A 342-nucleotide genomic window follows, 5' to 3' on the forward strand; every position below is an offset into this window, starting at 1 on the left:
CGGGGCGGGGGGTGCCCGGGGCTCCGCGCTGAGCGCTGCCTGTCTCCGCAGATCTGCAGGCTGAGCAGGAGAAGAGCGAGGAGGCCGCGGAGACCCGCCTGCTGGGTACGAGCCGCGGCGCCGCAAGCTTTGCCCTGCGCCTCCTTGGAGATGGGGCTCGTTAGTTGTCCTGGGACGCGCCGGGGAGGGGGGGCTGGCACTGCTCCGTGCAGCCTTTAAAATAGGGATCCTGGACTTGCCCTTGTTTGGCAGGAGGTAGAGCTGGAGATTCAGTTTTAGCAAGAGATGGATGATCCCCCCAAACCAGCTGTCTGGCGCCCTCCCATTAGGAGCTTTCTGAAT

At 64.3% G+C, this 342-nt stretch overlaps 1 protein-coding gene across 1 annotated transcript in view; it reads left to right on the plus strand.

Moving 5' to 3' along the window:
• Nucleotides 1-44: 44 nt before the first annotated feature.
• The window catches only part of ARL6IP6 (ADP ribosylation factor like GTPase 6 interacting protein 6), a gene marked incomplete at its 5' end in the record, with an annotated part of 19,875 nt that continues 19,577 nt past the window's right edge, over nucleotides 45-342 (plus strand). Inside the window, one exon of the mRNA XM_025205189.1 lies at nucleotides 45-105. Coding sequence (XP_025060974.1) covers nucleotides 45-105 — 61 coding nt within the window. The remainder of the gene's footprint in view (nucleotides 106-342) is intronic.

Source organism: Alligator sinensis, unplaced genomic scaffold, assembly GCF_000455745.1.
Source record: "Alligator sinensis unplaced genomic scaffold, ASM45574v1 scaffold61_2, whole genome shotgun sequence".
NCBI classification, from domain to species: Eukaryota; Metazoa; Chordata; order Crocodylia; family Alligatoridae; genus Alligator; species Alligator sinensis.